Raw genomic sequence first — 23451 nt, forward strand, 5'->3', positions numbered from 1 at the left:
AGAGGCACCCAGTGGAGTTTGCACCACACCACACTCCACGTAACATAACATACCTATTATTATGAGGATGGACGGCCATTAACCATAAGAGGAAGTGTGCAATCACTATTCTAACTCCACACGTGCCTTGATAGTAGGGAAGGTTATAATGTGGAATGAGGCAAATCTAAATGCAGTTTTAGTTTTTTTATACACTCGCTAGAAAGTACCTAATTATACTACTGCGATGCAGGCTCACATCGCACCGATCCTCATTAAGATAGTGTCTATCAGGTTCTGACAAGGTTCACCCAGGATGTGAGGATTGAGTCGGTCCCACAGCGTGGGTTATACATGTCCATACACAGATACAGTAGATACGTGAAAAGGTGCACACCTATTTAATCAATTTAATAGAAAGCCTATAGTCAGTTTATAATGGGTGCTGTGGTGCTGAATCCGTTATCACAACGGATATGTAACCGTAGAAAAAGATATAGTGGGAAGACCCGCCATGTACCACGCACTGTTCACCGGAGTTTAACAGGTAAATAAACACAATTGTAGACCAAGAAAATTAAGGGAAACGTTATGCATTAATATTTTAGCATATCAATACAAGTACAATGGTCAGATTTCCATTTTTACATTACAATCAATAATATACAGGTACAACACATTAATTATCCTTAATCGTGTGTACAATTATCATAGGAGATTTCCAAGTGTACAATAATGATAGACTTCTTCATCTTTTCTTGAAAATAGTGCCCGATGCATTTCGGGATAATAAATCCCTTCGTCAGGGGAAAACCTGAGATGAATGTAAAAAAATTATCCATTTATACAATTTATACAGCAAATACAGAGATGCTACGGTGGAAGATGTTATCACAACAACCAGAATTCTCATGCACTGATGGTGATGGTGACCTCGTGATTTCTAAACAACGTTATGGTCAACTGAATAAAGTGAAATGGGAAAAAATAGGAAAAAAAGAGGAAAAAAGCGGAAAAAACCAGCCGACCTTGAGCGTGTTGGTGTTAGTGAAAGTCCAGATTGTAAGAGGATAGGGTGAAGAAAACGAGGGTAAACATGTAAATGAGTAAAGGAAACCAACGGTGTGGCGTGAAAAAACGCTCACCATGTCTTGTAACGCTGATTCTGTTCTGAGGGAAATAACGCTGCTAAAAACAGACAAGCAGAAAATGTAGGCGGAAGGATACAGAATTGAGTGGGACTGATAAGGAAAAACTAATATGGATAACATCGCTCACCTAGGTGGCGTAGTTGATAAGCTTGATGGATGACCCAGTTCAAAACAAGAAAGAAGTCTCTAGGATAGCCTGTACGAATGAACGAAAATGCTCAATGCGGAATGACATGTTAGCGAAGAACGTACTACGCAAATAAAAGCTAATGTGCTTACCGAGTGAAATGGTGAAAAAGTCCTCGTTTGTGTACTGGAGTCGAATAGGAAGCAGAGGAATCCAACAAGGCACGCGATGGCTAAATGGTCAAAACGCGAAGGTTTTAGGGATCAACCCGGAAACTAACACAACGCGATGTGTCATGTGACACATGTAATGGAAATAGTAAAAATACTCAAGGCAGTGATCGTGACAAACTGCAACTGCTGAAAAACTGGTGACAATGGGTAAACCACTCCTTGAAAAAAGAAATATGTGCTGTGTGAGAATGCACTAAAGAATAATGATGTGAAAACACTAAAAACACGATAAAATGACAAAACGAAAAAGATGAACGGAGGTGTATAATCATTATATCCAATGAGAAAAAACAAAAAGGGAGTGACTGAAGATGTTAACCAAATAGTTGCGTGTAGTGGAGAAATCTGGGAATCGCATCAGAGAAATTATATAAAATATAAGGATAATAAAGGGGTGGGTGGGGGAGAATACTAATTGGAGTAGTGTAAAGAATGGGCAACTGAAGCGGTGAAGGTGGAAAATATGATGAGCATTTTAGTGTTGAGAGAATATGAGATTTGGTACTGAAATAGTTAGAAGTTATTGGAAAATAAAGTGTGGAAAAGAAAAAGGAATAAATACTCAAAGGAAGGATGAACAGGTGTAAAAAGCGGGATGAATGGGTGATAAGTTCAACAAAATCACATTTAAATTGCATTCATACCATCCTTATTGAGCAGGTGAGCAGACAAGAATATATAACAATAAATAATCATACAAGAATCATCAAAAAATAACAAAAAAATATGTGCCTGAGAACGAGTGTGTATTTATGTGGAAAGATCTGTGAGAACCTAATAATGTTGAAGGGCTTGTAGGTTATAATGATTCCTGATATAAGTGGATACCATGTAATAGGTGGTAGGATCAAAGGAAACAACTCATATCCATACGGTCATTAAGACCAAATGGCATCATGGTATTAAGCAATTTAATCCAGTAAACCTCTCTTTGGAGAAGTTTTTAAGTAGTATCTTCACCTGGCCTAGGTGTTACAGACTCAACAATTTGGAACCTAAGTTGAGCTATGATGTGTCTGGATTCGTTCCAATGTGTTGCAAGAGAAGAAGTGGAGCTGTGGTTCCTAATCTTGCTTTTGTGTTCTGTTATTCTGATTTTGATTTTTCTTTCGGTTTTCCCAATGTAGGCTTTTCCGCAGGGGCATTTGATGCAATAAATGATATTCATGGAGTTACAGTCACTTGAATGTTTAAGGTTGATTTGTTTACCAGATGATGGATGGGTAAGGACATCGCCGCTAATCACATTATTGCAATGAATGCAATTGTTGCATTTCATGGTGCCTTTATACTTTACGGTGGTCGAGATTAGAGAAGGAGAAGATAGCAACGCTTACAAGTTATTCCCACATGTATATGCATACAAGGGTTTAGTGGCAAATATGCCATTGAAGTCATTTTCATGTTCAAGCATTTCCCATCGGGAATTAATAGTTTTTTGGATCAATTTTGATGCTATTGTGAATTTAGAGACAAACACTAAACGGTCTGTTGGTTGTTTAGTTGATTGATGTGATAACTCCTGTCGGCTGAGTTGTTGTGCTCGTCTCAAGCAGTCTTGAAGGACATTGTCAGGATAACCACGATCTTTAAAGCGTTGTATAAATTCTTTTTCTTTAATTTTGGTAATATCGGGATTAGAACATATGCGTCGAACTCTGAGTAGTTGAGAGTACGGAAGATTCCTTAGTAGACTCTTAGGATGGAAACTGTTATAGATCAATGTGCTGTTGCGGTCTGTGGGTTTCTGGAAAACAGAAGTTTCAAAGCTGCAATTATCTGGAGACTTAGTGATGAGAACATCCAGGAACTGGATATTTTGATGTTGAATATTATAAGTAAATTGAATCCTTGGGTCAATTGTATTGAGTTCATCAATCATGGTTCTTAAATGAGTGCTAGTATCTGTCCAGAGTATGAAAATGTCATCGATGTATCTACAATACATTAGAATATGAGACCACCAGTTGGAATTCATCATGATGTTTTCTGATTCAAAAAGGGCCATAAAGGTGTTGGCATAAGCTGGGGCTCCGGAAAAACCCATTGAGGTGCCGGTTAGTTGGGCATAAAAACATCCCTCCTATTCAAAATAACTGTGGTTGAGACAAAAATGCAGGAGTTTCATGATGAAGAGTCTTTCAATGTCAATATCAGGTGTATTTAGTAATGCCCACTCTACCGCTTCAAGGCCAGCTTGGTGAGGTATGGATGTATATAGAGCGGTGACATCTATGGTGCACAAAATGATATCTGTAAGGTCCATGTTATTGATGGAGGTGAGTTTTTGTAGAAAATGCGTGGTGTCCTTCACATATGAAGACCAATGTTGGACAAAGGTTTTCCCCTGACGAAGGGATTTATTAACCCGAAATGCATCGGGCACTATTTTCAAGAAAAGATGAAGAAGTCTATCATTATTGTACACTTGGAAATCTCCTATGATAATTGTACACACGATTAAGGACAATTAATGTGTTGTACCTGTATATTATTGATTGTAATGTAAAAATGGAAATCTGACCATTGTACTTGTATTGATATTCTAAAATATGAATGCCTTGGCATACACAGATACACACACACACACACACACAGGCACCCCTCTGGATTTAGCAAACTCCATGCTCACAAAAGTTGATCTGTCCACCCTCCCCGCACGCGTGCACACACAGAAATAGTGCGCACAGAAGTTGGTATCTCCCCCACTGTTTGAAGAGTTCACTCCCTCCACATATATCACAGCATATAGCATCCCACCAAGTGAGGCTCTCACCCATCACACATAAAGAAATGGGTACCCGACCCAATGAGGCATGTACCATCTCCACACAGAAAAAGTTGACACCAACTCAAGCAATGGGGTAAACATATCATCACTTTCTCCACCCATCCCAGGCAATAAAACACAGCAACAAATACAGCCAAGACAGAAACACACACCACACGCACCAGCAAAAGTATCATGTGCAGTTCCATGAAACACTGCCAGTGTCACCCATACCAGGTCACCTATACCAGTGGGATGAAAGGATATAATGCAAGAATCCGTGAGCAAAATTGCAGAGTATAACAAATAAACAGATTGTATAAGCAAGATGAAAACTAGCAACAGGGCATACTAGCATTTTGCCAAGCCTGTAAAAACACATCTTACATGCATAATAGTTTTTTCCCCATAAAAATGTAGTTCAAGACGGATTGCACCCGGAAAAACCAGCGTGAAAGCGTGCAGCGCACACCTTCAGATGCACATCACCCGCAACAAACTCAGAGGAGTGGAACAACAACTCTTCTCCTTAGACAAACCTTGAAAATAATGCACCTCCACCCAGACAGGAATATACATATGCATGCAATAAGCTGTGTTCATATTTAAAATACGATAATCTAGGATTTAGGGCAACAAGGTACGTTGAGACAACGGAAAACGGGTTTGGTAACAACAATGTATTTAACAAAAATGAGAAACTGATTACTGGGGACAAGCCAGGTTTATTGGCTAAAATTAGATGGCTGACACTTGGAATCAGAAATAGTGCATTGTCAGAATCTGGCAAGCTCGCACTTGGGGACAACAGTGTAATAAGAGATCATTGTAAACTGGTGTTTGGAGTTTAAAGAGTATATTCGGAAAAAAAGAAGCTTTACTAAAAACGAAAATGGGCTATTTGGGATGGGGAGATATAACTAAAGCTCTACTGTTTTAAAGACAAAATTTATGAGTTTTCAAATTAATTAAACATATTTGCGTGCTAATTAAGGTCAGTTAGTGCTGCTATTCGCACCTCATTTCCCCAGGCACGCTCTTTCTATAATGTTTCTCCAAGACTCATCACTACCTACAGGAGCGTTGCATGAGTCCCCTGCACACCTGAATGTCATACCTGTGGCCTTTATGGAGGCGATTTCTATGATAAAATGCATATTTAGGCGTCATACTCCAACATGTCTTCTATGAGAAGTAGAATTCGCATGTTTGAAGGAATTTGTGGATAAGCTTAATGTCGCACCAGTTTGAAAGTTCTCCAACAGTCACTGCTCAGTGCTAAATGCAAATTCACATTGTCAAAGTAATTTGCAATAGAAAAAACAAATTTGATTAGAAGTTTTATGTATGTTTCTTGTGTTTGTCTGTAAGTTGCTCATTCCTACTGGAATCTGCTGCAGAGTCCTGCTTTATTTAACAATGCTCACAAGTTCACTGTCAATTGGATATATTTCTCCTTTTGTGTGTTATATCTGGTAAATATACCTGATCTAAACAGATTACCTTGAAGCCCATAAACCGGTAGATTCCACCTCTGTTACCGTCTACCCCTCTCAAAACGTGTCTATCATTTGGCAGCTCCTGTTATCTTCATGGACCCCCCCCCCCCCCCCCCAGCACCAGAATCCTGCAGCCAGACCCTCTCCAGGATCTCCCCCATATGAGCCGGGCCAGGAGGCGATTCCCTTAGTAAAGACTGAGTAGCAGACGACTGGAGTAACATCAGCATCCTTTCCCCAGGCTTGCAGGCAGAGCTCTGCCAGGTGCTCCAGGCCTTGGCTTCCCTCAAGCACAGAGATCTGACAAAGGTGGAACTTACATTTCTCTCTCATCTTCCTGGTTGGGTCAAACTGGGCCAGCTCCTTCTCCACATAGTACATCACCTTCATCGAATCCCGCTCCTTGTCCGCCTGGATCCGGTACCCTTTGCGCACGGCTAGAAGAGTCATGAGGAGCAAGCAGAAGATAGCCCATTAAAGAGAGAGTGACCAGCAGGAGGCTCTAGACAGATGCACAGAATCAACACATCATCTGTTGCCTGCACAGACCTTCTACCTAACACATCCGACAGATAGGATGCTTGTGTTTAGATTCAATTAAATCTATGAGATTCCAAGACTGAGATATACACTTAGCGTGAGTCACCAACACATGGCATGTATGTGAAAAGTTATTAAACATCAGCATATGGGTTTCCAACTGTTGGAACCACCAATGTTGAAACATTTATTTGTATTCATTGTTCCTCCCTTTACGACACAAACCTTGAAAAGAATCTATCTGTTTCGCTTTGTGAGAGGTTTATTCAATATTGGTAGGCATTGACCGACGCCTGTCCAAGCCCTTGGCAGTCCTTGCCATGCTGCAACGGATGGCGTTGCTGGTATAGTGTAGATTTGCAGATTTCTGGGCACTCGGGAGCAAGCCTGCAAACCTTTGTAGGGGTACCATGGGCCCCGGTGGAGATACGTGTTCTGATTCATGGGGAAAGGAACAGGATAAAGAGAATATTTAATTACCTGCAACACCAGTTCTCCTGCATGGGTATCTTAATTAAATTCATATACACCGAATATCTTCACAAGTCTGCGATGTTTTTGAGTGAGAAATAAATCTATTCTATCGTAGAAAGTAACGCTTGTGTAAAGGCAATGTTGCTTTCTATTTTCAACATTTAATAGAATTAAATGCACATATATTAAAATACTCGAAAATGAAAATAGGTTTAAACACAAAGAGCAGCCCTCCTGCCTAAGCACACTGTATTCTCTCTCATTCAGAGGCATATGGAGTCACATGCTGGAGATACTTTCAGGGCTCTATTACCAAGTGGTCTCTTCTTACTCTCTAATCCCTGCTGATGCCCTAAGTGAAGACTAGTCCAGGCCCCAACACGTCAGCAGCCCAGATCTGTGATGCACCTAGGACAGCGGATTTCTTGAGGTGGTGCACCCAGGCCACCTTCTCAGCAGTGGCCTCTGCTGCGACCACCCAGCTCAGGAGCGCAGTCCTGCTTTCCCCCGTCTCCAGGAAAGACACGGTGGATCCTGTGACCACCTAACTCCCCCTACGGGGAGCCGTCCAACTGGATGTCCTATTCAGAGTTCCTGATTTTTAATTTAAAGTCCCCCTCACATGGACCCTCATTCTGAGGACCCTCTTAACACCATTTTGATTGAAAAGAGGAAGGAAACCTGACTCTTCGCTTAAGTCGATATTGTAAGTCCTGCAGAATTACTGCATGTGGTGAGACTACACTATTTCCAGGGACAAATTGTCCAAATCAAGCCTGGAACAATTAGACCCAGGAAAAAGGCCTGGAATTATGGAATGATGTGAGGAAATTGGTGTGGTAACACTAAATTCCAAACATTATTCCCTATTCCATACAAACATGAGTTCAGTTGTAATCTGGGTAGTTGGATTTATTGACGCTTCAGGTGCGATGATGGATCCCTTAGTCTTTCTTGCAAGTAGAAAAATGTAAATGAATCCTGACTGCACCCCATGATTTATTGTACAAAGATTGGGTGCTTTTTTCAGTTAGAAAAACAATTTCACCCTGTTATTGAGGCTTATCCTCCTACTGTCCACCTGCGTCTTTCCTGCCAGGTTGGTCATTCTACTCAATCCTAGTAACTTATGTGACCTACTTCAACAGCCCCTTGAAACATCGCTCCTGGTGGACTTCACATGCGTTAGTAGAGTTGCTGATAATAACACTCGAAGTTCTCAAAAACTTAATACGGCGGTCCTCTAGGGTCAAATCCATTTGTATATGCGCCATTTTCGTCTGCGTCTGCCTACACTGAGGCTTTACCGCCAGATGCTTCTCTTTCACTGTCTGTCCGTTTTGTCTCGGTCTAATTTTCTGCAGAGGGTACGTTTCTTTCTAGGATTTATAGTAGAAATTTAATGAGGACAGTTGATTAAATTGTACAGCCACCAAGACGCCCAAAGTGGGGGCGTTAAATAAAATATGACAATGGCAGCAACCAAGCTAACAATGACTGAGAGGACTCAGTTTGCTCCAAACATTACTAAAGTATTAATGGCTCTTTATTTGCAGTAAGACATCATAGCAACACCCAAGCAGCAGACCCCAAGACATCCCCACTTTATGAGTAGCTCTACAGATGTAGAGTGAAGAAACATTGACTGGGGTTTTCAGTTCTTGACCTTTACGCGAGCTATCACATCCCCGGATGCCAACGTAAGACATGTTTCAGATGTCCCTTACTCACTCTGTCTAAATTCTCCAACTTCTATTCCTGATGCTGTCCCATTTCTTCTGGGAAAGGATGAGTTTGCTATTCTATTCAGTGCTTATGAATATTAATGAAATATTAATGAGGAAATGATGCTTACCTGTTCTCCAATATACCTATCTTCATTACATCCATAAACAACACCCTCCCCCACGGAGCGCTAGGAATGGAGGCCGTTGTTTTCAGAGTGCGATTCCTTCAGCAGAGCATCGAGATGGACTCAGCGACCATCTGCTGCTGCGCGGTACGCTCAGGGGCTGTGAAGCTCCCCGGCTGCTGCAAAGCCACATTGCAATCTCTTCTCTATTTGAGGTGGTACGCCTATTACAGTCATTCATTGTGCATTCTATCTTTTAATGCTGCTTCTTTTTTGTTTTTAAACTTGTTTTAATGTTATAGTGTTTCTTTAATTCAGGCATATTTACTTATATACAAAGATACTCAAAGTAAACGTATCCTTCGGTTACTCTTCGCCTTTTCTGGGTTCATGGAAGAGGTGGCTCACTGTTCTAATGGCAGGCGTAGAGTTGATATGCACGCCAGGTGAAAACCTAGTTATCAAGGATCAAGCGCTTTGGTTTTTTCCAGAATTAGAGAAAAAAAAATTTCTACTGTTTTGAGCAATAACAGAAGAATAGTAAGTGGGCGATAGTTTACAACTCCAACGACTCCAACCACGCACTCCTCCATGAAGTAGCGTGCTATTGATTCGATAATGCACTTTGCCACCATACAACAGGGTATGAAGTGCTGTATAGAAGCTACAATGCAATGCAGATGTTGATAGCCATGGCTGCATTCTCATGTCGCTCAAGCTGCGCCTTCATCCGAGGAATGGTTGTGACAACACACGGCCGGAATATTGTAAACTATGCTTGAACGCAAACTGATGTCAACAATGTTTTCTCAAGCCCATCCATCTTGACAACTGCAGGTTTAACACCCTGCTCTGATGGCCGCTTTAGTATTTGTAAACCACAAACAATGCTATTACACCAGCTTCAGAGCATGTCTGCCTTCACTATCAATAAAAGGTTCTAAGTGGGCTCCTTTTCTGGGGTGATTGACGTCTCCAGTCTTTTCACAGACACCCTGGTGAACTTCTTCCCCATCCTCACTGCTGGTTCAGAGATGGCGTCACCACCCACCCACACTCGAGTCTTCGTCCTAGGTGGAGAACACATCAGGAAAGACCCTCTCAATTCCCCTTTAGACTTTCTACAGTTTTCCTTCTGGGAATCTTTGCAGGTAGGTGTGAATTACTGTTTCAATAAAAAAGGGGGTTTGCCCCAATACTCCACACGCAGCTGGGCAATATGAACAGCAAGGAACAAAAATTGATGCGGCGGAATTGATCTAACAACAACAGCTAATTTATGTGCCTGAAAGAAACCTTAATTAATCCCTCAGGGGAGAAATATTCTCTTTAAACATATATCTTATTGAAAAGGCACTCACAAGTTATTTGTCCCACGTACTATGAGTGCACCTGTGACTTGAACATTTTTCAAGATATGTGAGTCCCTCAAAGCCTGCTGTGCTTTTCACTTTGGGGCCTCTTTATGCGGGTTGAGAATTCCAATTCAATTTTTCGTGATGTCTTTTGGGGTTTTATGAGATTAGTGTCTATTTCTCAGCTCTCTGGGATCAGTCTGAGTTGAACACTGTTTCACCCTGGTCCACTGAGAAGCTAGCACAAAGGGGACCTCAAGTCATGCAGTACCATTACTCTTAGGACAAACTGATACTCAATACCTTCTAGGGCCTGCTGAAGTTTGGTGAACCAGTTTTATTGTCACGCATAGCATTTTAAGCTATACTTAAAGGCACTAAAATAAGTGCTGATCCTATTTAAGCCCCAGAAGACTCCAGGGCCTCGTTTCTTAGTTCCCATTTTATTTTATAGTTTTACATTACACTTCTATGGATGCTCTTTTAAAGATATAACTGATTAAACAATGACTATGCTGAGAGTTATTCCTTTGTGATGGATTTTGTTCCACACTCCATCACTTCTTGTAAAAGCTTGACTGGTTGTCTCACAGCTCTTTGGAGAGCCAAGACACAAAGAGGAACATTTGCCACCCACAGTGCAGTGCAGTAGCATCCAAGGTCAGAGGGCACGCTGTTCCATGGGCAGCAGTTCCCAAAATGAAGATCCACACAGGTTGAAGGGATGACGTGGTGACTCATTTTGACAGCTCAGCCACAGCTCTGGTATCTGTCACAGCTCAGCCCGCTCACATCAGTTCATTCTAAAATCTGGAGGAGCCAGGGTTCTAATGTCATGACTCAATCCCCAGTGACAGCTGATGGAGCTACCACACAGCTCCCTGTTTTATACAATTTCACAAACAGAACAAAGTGAGACCTGGCTTTTTGCTGAATAAGTTTAGTTCCTCCTTGCTCCCTCAGGTTAGTTATGTTAGCGCCAGGACACCCTCGGGTAATCGCCGCGCTTTATAAAAGTTATTAACATAACATAACATATACAATACTATGGAAGAACAACACATACTGGTTAATCAGATACTAAAGTTCAAACCCTAAAGAAAAAGAGCTCATGTAATGAAACAAAAACGAAGAGGGCACCCCAAAGGATAAAACAAATATAGAAAATGTTCTAACAGATCACAGGAAAATGAGTCCTCAAAAAAGAGAGTTGAAGTGACTTACACTCAATAAGAGAACCACTGAGTTAATGTTGGTGTTAGATCTTCACATTTTCCATACTTATCAGACCAGATAATCTTTCAAGAAGCTTGGAGGGCGGGTCATATGTTCACTTGATATAACATATCATTTAATCTTGTTCCTATTGGACAGCTGGTTGTTTCTGACTATGTGGTTTTCACCTGATATATTTTCATTTATTTTCACCCTTTCTTTACACTGACTTCACCAAATGTTTCTCGCCACTCTTCCTAAATTCAAAATCCTACCATCTTGAGTCTTGACAGATTGCGAAAAAGCTTAATAATCTTCATAGGTTTGGTAAACTTTGACTAACTCTTGTTGCCAGTGGGAGCTTTTACTCTGGCCCAATCACCCAGTTTAAAGACTACCAACCTGTTTTTATGTGTTAGGTCATATCGTTCTTTGTGGGCTGCTTGTAACTCTAATTCTTTTGTTCTCTACTGTTGATTTACATTTACATTCGCCCAATCTTTATGCCAGCTCATCCACCCCTGTACTAATCTGGAATTGAGCTTCTTGCCTTTTAGAAACTAACTACGGAGTCATGCTTGTGGACTATTGACAAGTAAGGCGAAATGCTTCTAAACGCCTTAGTACCTCTACTTTCCAACACAACCCATTGGATTTTGCTAGCTGAATTAATTTTTTAGGTGTTTTATTACATCTTTCTATCACCCCTTTGGTTTCTAGGTAATAAAGGGTGCAAAGCTTGTGTGTAATGCCGTAGCATTCCAAACATTTCTTTATTTCCTTGGAGCAAAATGGCACTTAATTGCCATTCACAGGGTATTAGGGGCCCCTTCACGTATAAAAACTTCCACCAGAAACGCAACTATGGCATTTGAACTGCTATCTGAGACAAATGTAATTTCTGGCCATCTTGAAAACAAGCCCACCAACACCAAGATATCCAGTGAACTTCTTTCTTCAATTAAAGGACCAATGATTTCTATTGATACATCCACCCAAGTTCCTACTGGCAGGGAATTTAACACCTTGTCACTAGTAGAACAAGACACACAATCCCTTACCACCCTTTCTATCACAACATCCCTTCCAGGCCACCAATAATCCAACCTTAGTTTTTGTTTGGTATTTATGATTTCAAAATGACCCTCATGGACTAGGTCAATCAATTTCCTTCTAAGTGTTTCTAGAGGTATCAATCTTGTAATCCTAAACAGACATCCACCCATCTCTGGCAATTTTCCTCTGACCATCCAAAATGGTCTTATCAGCTCATCATCTTTTTCTTTGTTATTTAATCCCTCAATTAACATGTTTTGCACTTTACTTAAACCAGGATCAGCATCTAACTCCTGTTTCCAATTTATTTTCGCAATAATATCCTTACTGATCTCACACACATCTTCCTTAGGTAAATCAGTTTCCTCATTGCTGTCACCACCAGTCTCAATTCCTTCTTTGGTGTCATTAACTAAACGTGACAGACTATCAGCTGCATAAACCCCTGGAATATAGTCACCATCAAATGTAAACTCCTGGAGATTAACAACCAATCTCTTAATCCTGCTCAAAATTTCTTCTCAACCCTTTTTCTGTGAACACCTTCCTAAGAGACTGGTGATCAGTTCTCAGCTTGAAAGCAGTTCTCCAAATGACATTTTTAAACTTGTTATGCGCCCAGTACACAGCCAGTGCCCCTTTTTCTATTGCAGAATATTTAGCTCCAGCCTGTCTCAATGCCCAGGAGGTAAACGCAATAGTCACTTCTCCCTGATCCTGTTCCTACAACATTACTGCTCCTAATCCTTTTGTACTGGCATCAGTTGTTAAAATTACTTTTTTCTCTGGTGTGAACAACTTCAATTTCGGAGCATCAGCCACACTCCTTTCCATATCCTCAAAATCTACCTCACAATCCTCAGCCCACTTGAATCTTTTTTTTTTCTCCAGCAATTTTATCATATGGAATGTACGAGTCGCAAAACTACTAATGAATTTACTGTAAAATTCAATCATCCCTAAAAAGGATTGTGACTCATCCTTGTTTTTTGGCGCCATTAACTTCAGTATAGTGTTGATGAGCTCTGCTCTGGGTTGTATCCCTTGAGAAGTATTTTTATAGCCCAGACAATTTATTTCTGTACACTGTAGCCTATATTTTTCCCTTTGCACAGTTAGAATGCACTCTTTAAATATCTTTAAGACCTGCCTTAACCTCTCATCATGTTGTGACTTCGAATTACCAAATATCAAAACATCATCTTGGCAGAAGAATACCCCAGCGATCCCAGAAAGTAGAGATGATATTGCTCACAGAAATACTGACGCAGCTGAAACAAGACCAAATGGCATACGTTTACATTTGTAGGCCCCATCAGTGTGATAAAAGCTGTTAGCTCCTGAGAATCTGAAAGCAGTCAAATTCGGTAGTATGTTGAAATTAAGTCCAGGGTTGAGAAAAATGTAGTTCCCGCTACAGCTGTAAGTATCTCTGTTATATTAGGCAACAGAAATTTTTCTACAACAACCTCTTTATTGAGCGCTCCAAAGTCAATGCACAGGTGAACCTTGCTATCTGTTTTTCTTGCAACTACTACTGGTACAAACCATTCAGTTGCTTCAACAGGCGCTATTATTACCCACAATTTCCACAATTTCTGCAAGTCCTCTCTCACCGCATCATGTACATTCACTGGAAGACATCTTACTTTGACTGCTACCAGTACTGCCTTTTCTTTCAACCTTATTTTGCGCACATATGTTTTGAGGCAGCCTAGCTTTTCCTGAAAACGCCTCAGGAAATTCCTTCTCATAAATAGAAACATTGGGGCAGATTTATGAGCCCCTTGCGCCACTTTTGCCTCACTTTTAACATGGGAAAAGTGACGCAAAAGTGGCGCAAGGGGCTCATAAATCTGCCCCATTGTTTTCAGATCTGGTGATATTCTAAACTAAAATTTGTGGACTGGTGTTAGGATTAAGACAGGTACCTAAATCCTTCTGTACAGCCCCCCTCAGAATGTTATAACCTTTAACAGACACATAGAATTTACAGACAGTGTACCTATTCTTGTATTCAACTCTACCCAGGAATTCATTTTTGTTGTTTGACCTCCATACCCTCCCGGGCTTATATCCATCCTATGTAACTTCCCCTGTTTTCTGAACAATTTTTTGAATACCTTCTGAAAAAACAGAGCCCCTACACTCTGCGCTCCTGAACACCAGAAGAAAAACACACGCTCTCTACTCACACTCCCCAAAATTGTCTGATATACATGTTACAATCCACACAAGTGTGCTGATCACAGAGCCGATGGTTTTCTGTTTTTCCACGATGACTTTAAGTAAACCAAATGCAGCTGTAGTTTTCATTCTCATAAACGATCCATAGGTGGCTCTGTGTTTTTTAACTTGACATTAACCGTGGTAATGTCTGGAAAGCTGAACTACTGAGAGAGCAGAGAAGTTCCTGTAAGGGTGAAGAGCGGGAGAGGAACACATCTTTCCGATGCAGCTGTGCCAGTCTAGAGCAGACGGATCAAGCGTTTCTTCCTCGACTTTGTTGTATACACCAACTAGCCACTAGCAGACCTGAAATGAGAACTGCTTAGATGCACGCTCCCCGTTTTTTCTCAGCCGCGCAGCGCTTCTTCACGCGCTGCAGAGACAGTAGCCAAAGATGGCAGGCATATACCGGCCTTTTCACTACCTCAGAAAATAACTATTGTATAGGCACATGCACTCCCTGTTTCCAACAGGGAGTGCATGGCGCTCCTTTAACGCACTGCTGAGACAGTTACCAAAAGGGACCAGGCACGTGCGGGCACTATCACTCGCACTGTAAAGCTGAAAGGTGATACCTTCTCCATGCGCTAGCAATCTATGCCATCTGCTCATTAGGAGTGACAATATGACATTATTATTTCCTCAGTAATACTGGGCGCTTAACTTAGAATCGGAAAACACCAGTTTCCTCCACTCGTCTCACTCAGTGACAAGGTTCTGCCATCCCCTCCTTGCGGTCCCCATCCAGTCCAAGCTTGCATTAATATCATAGTAATGTTACTCACGCTGGTCAACAATATGACAGCAATCAGTTCTCAGTCAAATGTCATGTGACAACAGTGAGCCTCTATGGCTTGGCTCAACAGCATCCAGATGTCAAACTCCAGATTCCTCCACAGCAATGTTTAATTCTCCTAATCTTCTCCAGCCAAAGCGTGTTGAAGTGTATCTAGGCGCATACCATCCTCACCGCCAGTGTTCAATGGGCAGCAGTTCCCAAAATGAAGATCCACACACGTTAAAGAGATAAAGAAGCGTTTAATCTTACACACCTCAGCCACAGCTCGGGTATCTGCCACAGCTCAGCCCGCTCACATCAGTTCATTCTAGAACCTGGAGGAGCCAGGATTCTAATGTCATGGTCAATCCCCAGTGACAGCTGATGGAGCTACCACACACCCACGGTAAAAGAAAGTTATTGACCATAGAAGTGCCTGGAATCACTGAAAAGACTCAAGTTGTGTCAAAGAAAGGACAGAAATCAACAACTTCAGAAAGAGGTTAATCTTCTTTTAACATCAATTTTTAGGTGTGATCTATAGGCCTCATTATCTGTCTCACCGGCTTCATAATTTCTAAAAATAAATCGGAATGACATACGTATCAGCACATGTGATGGTTACACAGAATATCGTAAACAAAAATATTGTGGGACAAAAGTATTGTGTCAAGAATATTGAGGACAAAAATGCTGTGACGGTGAGTTTCTATAGGTAAGCAAAGTTTTACTATATATTACTCCACATATATGTAACTTAAAGATATATATGTATTAAAGTATATAGATGTGGAGTTAAGAATAGTAAGTCCACATTACCTATTTGCCCTTACCTTCTCGATATTTTTGTCCTCGATAGTTGTGACACAATATTCTGTCCACACAATATTTTTGTTTCCAATATTTTGTCAGTGATCCAGCACATACATACAAGTAAGTCACTTCAGAGGCAGGGCTGGTAGGTCAACCTATGCTTTCGTCTCATGCTTTTTTCTATTTTATGTTTGTGATCAGTCATGTTTTTTACTTACTTTTTTATATGCGCACTCCATTTAGATAGCGTTTGTTTTCCTTTTCTATTGCTTTAACACTTTTAGTCCCTATTACAATTGTTTGAAAAAATAAATACATATAAAAATTTATGTTTCACAAGCCAGACCTGCTGGGTTTGCCAATGCTTGTTGGTTGTGTATTCCATGTGTAAATGAAACATTTTATGAGAATTCACTGATTCTTCACATGTAAATATTGAAAAATATAATACAGTAGAAGGAGGACAAGGGTTACCGTTTTGGCCACTCATGGAATCACTCTGCACCATGGGTGGAACGTGTTGCTTCTCGATCAACATGGGAGGCGGAACTGGGGCCACCGGCACCGTGGAGATGTAGTATGGGGGGCAGTTGGTGGGGACAACAGGAGGGTATCCAGCTTTTGCAGCCTTGCCTGCTTCATATACTATAGGAGAGAAAGAAATATGTATAGTGAACATGGATTGGCAGATCTTGGCTGACCCTGCCTCAGGGATCATAAAACACTAATACCATATATAGGGTACAAAAGATCAGAATTATCTGCTCCCACAGATTAACTTCTGACTTTGCAGAAGGTCTCCAATTATTTGTTAGGATTAACATATAGAAATAATTGAAAATAAACTTTCAGACTGAACAGAAACTAATTAAAAATGCAAATGAAATGAACAAAAAGAAGAATTAAAGGCATGGAAGAACAGAAGCAACACACTACATCGGAAGTCAATACATTGTATGAGATACATCAGTGGTCTTTACATCGCCAAAGGTTTTAAGTCCTTTAATTCTCAGATCTTTACTTTGCAGGTAAGTATACACGTTTGTATAAATACATTACATGGTTTGGTGTATTTATTGTACCAAAATGGAGTTCCATCATTTGCAATATTTAATGATTGCTTGTGAAATGCAGATTTAATCATCATATTAAGAGCCCCCAAACCGCCTTGTAGAGAATTACCATTTGCAAGACTACTAAGATTATGTGGCAAGGAGGACGTAATAATGTAAGCAAAAAATGCAAAATATGTGGCACATTTCCTTGAGGTATTTTAATCCATTTGAGATAGAAACAGACTTTTTGATGGAATCTGAAAATGTTGCATTAGAAGTGGAAAATATTTTGAATCCATAATTATGCAGTAAACGTGCTGACACAGAGTTGCCGAAATCCACTGACACTTATCACTGCCCATTGTTTTATTAACATTATTGAAGAGAGTTAAAAAAAAACTAAATATTCTAACTCCAATTGGTTCCCATCGTTTGCTTCACTTTAAAACAAAAGGCTATTTCATCATAACTACCACAACATAATAATTACATAATATAAAAAATACTTAACTGGAACCATGTGCAATGCGGTCCAATATAGCCATCTTGGAGTTATGAAATATCACATATATATATATATTATTTTATATTATATATATATTACCTACTGGCGGTCGCCAGTAGGTAGTTATAGTTAGGACCCCTTTTCCATAGGAAATCCGCAACATTCTATTTTGAATAACTTTGGGGCCGGTCGATGAATCCTCGCGAATTTCTCAAAATAGGTGGGGCGCTACGCTCCGCTCCTACCCTGAAAGTCTCGGGGGGATACGTCAAGCGGGGGCTGAGATAAAAGGGGGGTCCCAAAACGCGTTTTTCCCATGCATTTTTCCATAGGACCTTTAGAACGAGCTACAGCCCGAACGGCTGAACAGAATTACTAGAAATTTGGCAGAGAGGTAGTCCCTATGTCAAGGAAGTGCCTTTTGTAGGTTTGGTGTAAATCTGTTTAGTAGATTCTGAGAAAATAGCCTTTAAATCAATATATATATCTGAGCCCGCTTACGGTACGCTTACCGTACGCTTACGGTAAGCTTACGGTACGCGTACGGTGGCGTGCGCGAGCGCGATTCTGATTGGCTGTTAGATCTTAGTAAACATTCGAATCGGCCGAAACCAGGAAGCGGCGGCCGCCATTTTGTGTGTTTCACTCAGAAAAAAGAGAGTGAAAACAAGAAAAGGGGGCAATGAGGAGAGTTACAGACCCCCTTACATTTGTGAGGGGGTCAAAGAAGGACTGTAAAGTACAAAGAAAACATTTATTGAGTTTTAAAAAAATCACGGGGTACGCGTACGGTAAGCTTACGGTAAGCGTACGGTAGAAAAAAAAAATAAAAAAATAAATGAAATTCAGATTTAAGAGTTTAGATATTAGGGGGCTCTAAAAAGAGCCGTTGTGTTTATGAAGTGATTTTTTAGTGGTACCTACAAGTAAGTACCGATGCAGAGTCTAAGGTTCAAGAGGAAGACTCTGTTCCCTTCATCATTGAAGTGCACACCATCTCCTCTATAAATGTCTTGCATGTCATAACGCAAGTTGTTGTGGTAAATGGCACCCATACCATAGTCACGGAGGAAAGCAGAAACAGATTTGTTGACGTGCTTTCTTGCTTTGTCAATCTGCGGACAGAAATGATTGGACCAGTTCTATTTTTGCCTTTGGCATATGTTGGAAAACACAAAGGCAGTTTTAGGGAAAAGTGAAAACAGTTGTGCAAAGGTGTCCTTCATAAGCATTTCCAGACCTACCCCAGTCAAAGTGCCTAGGTCATTGCCACCACAGTGCACTATTATGAGGTCAGGGTGTTGGATTTGCATGAAGGATTTCACCAATGGCATCAATTGGTGCCACTTTAACCCTCTCTGACCAATCCATTTAATGTCTACATTTGGCAAAGCAAGGTCTCTCACCATATCTGTTTTCTCTGCAAACTTTTCACTCCAGAAGACATAGCTGTGCCCTACAATCCACACTGTGAACATCTTCAAAGGAGATCTGGATGCACTCAGGAGGTGTCTTTCAGTAGAATGGCAATATGAAAAGAAAGACAGTTTGGAAATGGAGGCATACATATTTTTTTCAAAAGAAAAAGAACTGATTGGCTGTTTCATACCATTCTAGAATAAAAACTAGGCTGTATGTGTAAATTAATAGAAGCATGTTTTGTATTGGTACAAAAAAATGTGTTACCAAAGAACAGTACTATGGATTTGCTGTTAGGTTTGAAAAGTCAAGCACTCTTGCTCTGTGGAATTGAAACATTGTGTGGCGAACTTCTGACCTAACTCCACACAGCAGTGTTCCATGAGCTGTTGCTATGGTAGCAGGCAGAAGTCAAGTTGGGGGAAGGGTACTAGGCAGAAGTCAAGTTGGGGGCAGGGTACTTTTGGAAAAGGGTTGGTTTTCAACCAATAGAAATGTGTGATTACATTTGAAAAAAAGGGGGAAGCACTGAGATTTGAAACTTACATGTATATGTGTGGAAAAATAGAGGGAAAGTTTGCCATTATCTGGTTCTGCTGAGAGGAGAGAGGTGAACAGAACAGAGATCCTGGCTCTGATAATCTGCTGTTTGAGTGCCACATTTCTTTCACAACTAACTAATTTTAAAGGTGAGGTTAGAGTTTGAGAGGAGATGTATATGGTAAATTAAGAAATGAATAATAGAAATGGAAATTCTTTTTGTTGAAGTTGCGTTTATCATTTTCTCTTTTGGGAGAAATTTAAATGTGAGGAACATGTAAAATAATATGGACTATGTTTTCACGATAAATTAAGGTGTACTGGAAAAAAAAGAATAGTTTAAGGGTTTGAGGTTGGACTCAGTAATGCAAATACATTCAGCATCACTAAGGCTGGTTGCCCTTGCTGGAATGTAGGCAGCCACCCAGGTTACACATGGTGGTGGTCTGAAAAAGCAGTTTGGACATGTGCATTTAAAAAAATCAAAAAAGTGGTTTCATAATGTGTCAGTCTGTAAAAGTGATTTTCACTTGCCAAAAAAAAAGAGCAGTAAGTGTGCATTTAAATTGGCAAAGAAATTTCGTTTTGGGACTAATGTGAAAACATGACTCTGTGTGGAAATAGGAATTACAGGCAGAGATTTATTGCGTTTTTTTCTGGTGATTTCACAGTTGCATTAGTAGGAAAAAGGGGGAGCGATTTTTTGGGGGAAGAAGCAGACTCTTAGCACACACCCATCTGCTTGCCATGTATAATCATGCACAGTATTTACAAGCGAGTGGGGTTTTCAGGTTTCAGTCTGTAATGCAAATACATTCAGCATCACTAAGGCTGGTTGCCCTTGCTGGAATGTAGGCAGCCACCCAGGTTACACATGGTGGTGGTCTGAAAAAGCAGTTTGGACATGTGCATTTAAAAAAATCAAAAAAGTGGTTTCATAATGTGTCAGTCTGTAAAAGTGATTTTCACTTGCCAAAAAAAAAGAGCAGTAAGTGTGCATTTAAATTGGCAAAGAAATTTCGTTTTGGGACTAATGTGAAAACATGACTCTGTGTGGAAATAGGAATTACAGGCAGAGATTTATTGCGTTTTTATCTGGTGATTTCACAGTTGCATTAGTAGGAAAAAGGGGGAGCGATTTTTTGGGGGAAGAAGCAGACTCTTAGCACACACCCATCTGCTTGCCATGTATAATCATGCACAGTATTTACAAGCGAGTGGGGTTTTCAGGTTTCAGTCTGTAATGCAAATACATTCAGCATCACTAAGGCTGGTTGCCCATGCTGGAATGTAGGCAGCCACCCAGGTTACACATGGTGGTGGTCTGAAAAAGCAGTTTGGACATGTGCATTTAAAAAAATCAAAAAAGTGGTTTCATAATGTGTCAGTCTGTAAAAGTGATTTTCACTTGCCAAAAAAAAAGAGCAGTAAGTGTGCATTTAAATTGGCAAAGAAATTTCGTTTTGGGACTAATGTGAAAACATGACTCTGTGTGGAAATAGGAATTACAGGCAGAGATTTATTGCGTTTTTTTCTGGTGATTTCACAGTTGCATTACTAGGAAAAAGGGGGAGCGAATTTTTGGGGGAAGAAGCAGACTCTTAGCACACACCCATCTGCTTGCCATGTATAATCATGCACAGTATTTACAAGCGAGTGGGGTTTTCAGGTTTCAGTCTGTAATGCAAATACATTCAGCATCACTAAGGCTGGTTGCCCTTGCTGGAATGTAGGCAGCCACCCAGGTTACACATGGTGGTGGTCTGAAAAAGCAGTTTGGACATGTGCATTTAAAAAAATCAAAAAAGTGGTTTCATAATGTGTCAGTCTGTAAAAGTGATTTTCACTTGCCAAAAAAAAAGAGCAGTAAGTGTGCATTTAAATTGGCAAAGAAATTTCGTTTTGGGACTAATGTGAAAACATGACTCTGTGTGGAAATAGGAATTACAGGCAGAGATTTATTGCGTTTTTTTCTGGTGATTTCACAGTTGCATTAGTAGGAAAAAGGGGGAGCGAATTTTTGGGGGAAGAAGCAGACTCTTAGCACACACCCATCTGCTTGCCATGTATAATCATGCACAGTATTTACAAGCGAGTGGGGTTTTCAGGTTTCAGTCTGTAATGCAAATACATTCAGCATCACTAAGGCTGGTTGCCCTTGCTGGAATGTAGGCAGCCACCCAGGTTACACATGGTGGTGGTCTGAAAAAGCAGTTTGGACATGTGCATTTAAAAAAATCAAAAAAGTGGTTTCATAATGTGTCAGTCTGTAAAAGTGATTTTCACTTGCCAAAAAAAAAGAGCAGTAAGTGTGCTTTCAAATTGGCAAAGAAATTTCGTTTTGGGACTAATGTGAAAACATGACTCTGTGTGGAAATAGGAATTACAGGCAGAGATTTATTGCGTTTTTTTCTGGTGATTTCACAGTTGCATTAGTAGGAAAAAGGGGGAGCGATTTTTTGGGGGATGAAGCAGACTCTTAGCACACACCCATCTGCTTGCCATGTATAATCATGCACAGTATTTACAAGCGAGTGGGGTTTTCAGGTTTCAGTCTGTAATGCAAATACATTCAGCATCACTAAGGCTGGTTGCCCTTGCTGGAATGTAGGCAGCCACCCAGGTTACACATGGTGGTGGTCTGAAAAAGCAGTTTGGACATGTGCATTTAAAAAAACTGAAAAGTGGTTTCATAATGTGTCAGTCTGTAAAAGTGATTTTCACTTGCCAAAAAAAAAGAGCAGTAAGTGTGCATTCAAATTGGCAACGAAATTTCGTTTTGGGACTAATGTGAAAACATGACTCTGTGTGGAAATAGGAATTACAGGCAGAGATTTATTGCATTTTGCTCTGGTGATTTCACAGTTGCATTAGTAGGAAAAAGGGGGAGCGATTTTTTTGGTGCAGAAGCAGACTCTTAGCACACACCCAGCTGCTTGCCATGTATAATCATGCACAATATTTACAAGCGAGTGGGGTTTTCAGGTTTCAGTCTGTAATGCAAATACATTCAGCATCACTAAGGCTGGTTGCCCTTGCTGGAGTGTAGCAGTCTGGACATGGGCTTTTTAAAAAATCTGAAAAGTGGTTTCATAATGTGTCAGTCTGTAAAAGTGATTTTCACTTGCCAAAAAAAAAGAGCAGTAAGTGTGCATTCAAATTGGCAAAGAAATTTCGTTTTGTGACTATTGTGAAAAGAAATGTAGTAATATATTTAAATAAAATAAAGGATTTTTTTTTTTAGTTTTTTTCAGGTATTGCTGAAGAGCAGTGAACAAAATTTAAGATGCCTACAAAATCCAGAGTTCAAAAAACGCTAAAAAAAAACCTATATTTGAAGACAACTAGAGGACCAAAGTTAGTAGAAGATGCTGATGTTGGGAAAAAGAAAAAATCTTCTGGTAAGCACAAAAAACAATTTCTTAAAAATATATTCAAAAGAATGAAAAATGTACAAAATGTCTGTACTCGAAAGGATGTTTTTAAAAAAAAAGGAGAGGAAAAAATTGACAATTTAGTTAATGCAAATATACCTTCAGCAACTGAAAAGATTTATATAAATAGAAAAACAGCGTTTAAAGAGATACGTAGAAAAATGTTTCAGAGAAGAGTTATGTCTAATTTGATGAAGGATGTGAAGAAATATAAGAAAAAGACAAAGTTTTATAAAAGAAAAAAACAAATAGAAGCCATTGCAGCAAAGGCATTAGAATTAAAAAGGAAACTATTCATATTAATTTTGAATAGGATGCGTACATTAGACAAAATGGTTAATGTACTGAAATCACATAGCAAAAGGAAAAGAGTAGTGAACAGAACAAACTTTTGTAAAGTGTTTTTAGGCAAGTGGATGCATAGTTC

At 40.1% G+C, this 23451-nt stretch overlaps 1 protein-coding gene across 6 annotated transcripts in view; it reads right to left on the reverse strand.

Moving 5' to 3' along the window:
* The window catches only part of ILDR2 (immunoglobulin like domain containing receptor 2), an 878816-nt gene that overhangs the window by 89120 nt on the left and 766245 nt on the right, over positions 1 to 23451 (reverse strand). For all 6 annotated transcript variants that reach the window (XR_014967628.1, XM_085621104.1, XM_085621106.1 and 3 more), the window contains 2 exons: positions 16546 to 16716; positions 6080 to 6196 (listed from right to left, as the gene is read on the reverse strand). Coding sequence is in view for 5 of the 6 variants with exons in the window: in XM_085621104.1 (XP_085477230.1) it covers positions 6080 to 6196; positions 16546 to 16716 (288 nt within the window). In the remaining variant the exon portion in view is untranslated. The remainder of the gene's footprint in view (positions 1 to 6079; positions 6197 to 16545; positions 16717 to 23451) is intronic.

The sequence above is a fragment of the Triturus cristatus genome, chromosome 8 (assembly GCF_964204655.1).
Source record: "Triturus cristatus chromosome 8, aTriCri1.1, whole genome shotgun sequence".
Lineage (NCBI taxonomy): Eukaryota > Metazoa > Chordata > Amphibia > Caudata > Salamandridae > Triturus > Triturus cristatus.